Genomic DNA, 1,162 nt, shown 5'->3' on the forward strand with positions numbered 1-1,162 from the left:
GCATCTCAGCCCGGCCCTGCCCGGCGGGACCCCCGCACTGTGGTACCGTTGTCGGGGCGGGGATGCTCCGGTGCAGCTCTGCCTCTGCCCACGGGGAACCGGCAGCGTTTCCACGGGGGTGGAAGGGACGGGACCTGGCAAGGATCCCCCAGGAGGCAGCGCCTGGCACAGCCACCCCGACACGTCCTCGCCGTGACGAGGCGCTGAGGTGTGCACGTTGTGGGCGTCTAAGTGCCACCAGCTCTGAGCCTCGGCCCTCGTGGGGTCACATTTGGGGTGACCCCTTTCCTCTCTCTCCGTTTCAGGCTGGTGTCAACGGTCCAAGCCACGATGGCAACGGTGTCGGGGATCACAGTTGTCCTCAGCTGCAAGAACGTGGTGCATGACAGGTAACGGAGACCCACTCAGGTCCCACTGTCCCATGGGGAGCGTGCCAAGAATGTGCTCAGCCAGCTCGGGGCTGGAGGGTTTTCTGCCAAAGGCTTGCCAGTACAAAGGGGAAAGGAAAACCAGTTTCATGTTCCTCTTTTCTCCACTTGGGCTGAAAGGGTTGGGCCATGTGCTGGCTGTATGCCCCCTGAACAGCAGCGGCTTGCTCTGGCCTGGGGTTGCTCTGGCAGCACAGTCTCCTCCAGAGGATGGGCTGTAACATGGGCTGGGTATGAGCAAAAAACATAGACATCATCAGCTCTGAAGGGGTAGGGAGGCTCCTTGCTGGAAGCTGAAATTGCTACAGAGTCAAGCAGACCCGATGAGAACTGATTTTAGAGGTGCAAAAAGCATTCTGAAAGAATCCAGAAATGGTAAAGTCAGAATGGAGTTTGAAGGAAAATCCTGCTTCCTTGTCCTCAGTGCTCTGAGATAAACTGCCCAGAAGTGGCTCTGAGGAGGAGTGATAGAGTAATCAGAAGACTTAAAAACAGAGCTATTATCCAGACTAGCAGAGAAGATTGCAGGAGGCAAGAATATAATTATGCCGAGCTGGAATTCGACTGTCACACACGGATTTTAGGGTGATTTTTAGGAAGGGCTGCCACCCTGGTCATAGCAGACTTGTCTTTAATACACAGATATGAATTGTCCTGCCTTGCTCTAGGCGGTGATATCTATCCAGATTGCTCAGACCTGCTTAACCCAGGCAGTCTGTGAGTTACCTTTTTGT

General features: G+C 54.9%; 1 protein-coding gene across 1 annotated transcript in view; it reads left to right on the forward strand.

Annotated features, from left to right (window-relative positions):
• Window positions 1–268: 268 nt before the first annotated feature.
• FAM57A (family with sequence similarity 57 member A) overlaps window positions 269–1,162 on the forward strand; it is a 4,706-nt gene continuing 3,812 nt past the window's right edge. The window contains exon 1 of the mRNA XM_017730887.1: window positions 269–389. Coding sequence (XP_017586376.1) covers window positions 331–389 — 59 coding nt within the window. The 5' untranslated portion in view covers window positions 269–330. The remainder of the gene's footprint in view (window positions 390–1,162) is intronic.

This window comes from Corvus brachyrhynchos, unplaced genomic scaffold (genome assembly GCF_000691975.1).
Source record: "Corvus brachyrhynchos isolate BGI_N302 unplaced genomic scaffold, ASM69197v1 scaffold283, whole genome shotgun sequence".
NCBI lineage: Eukaryota > Metazoa > Chordata > Aves > Passeriformes > Corvidae > Corvus > Corvus brachyrhynchos.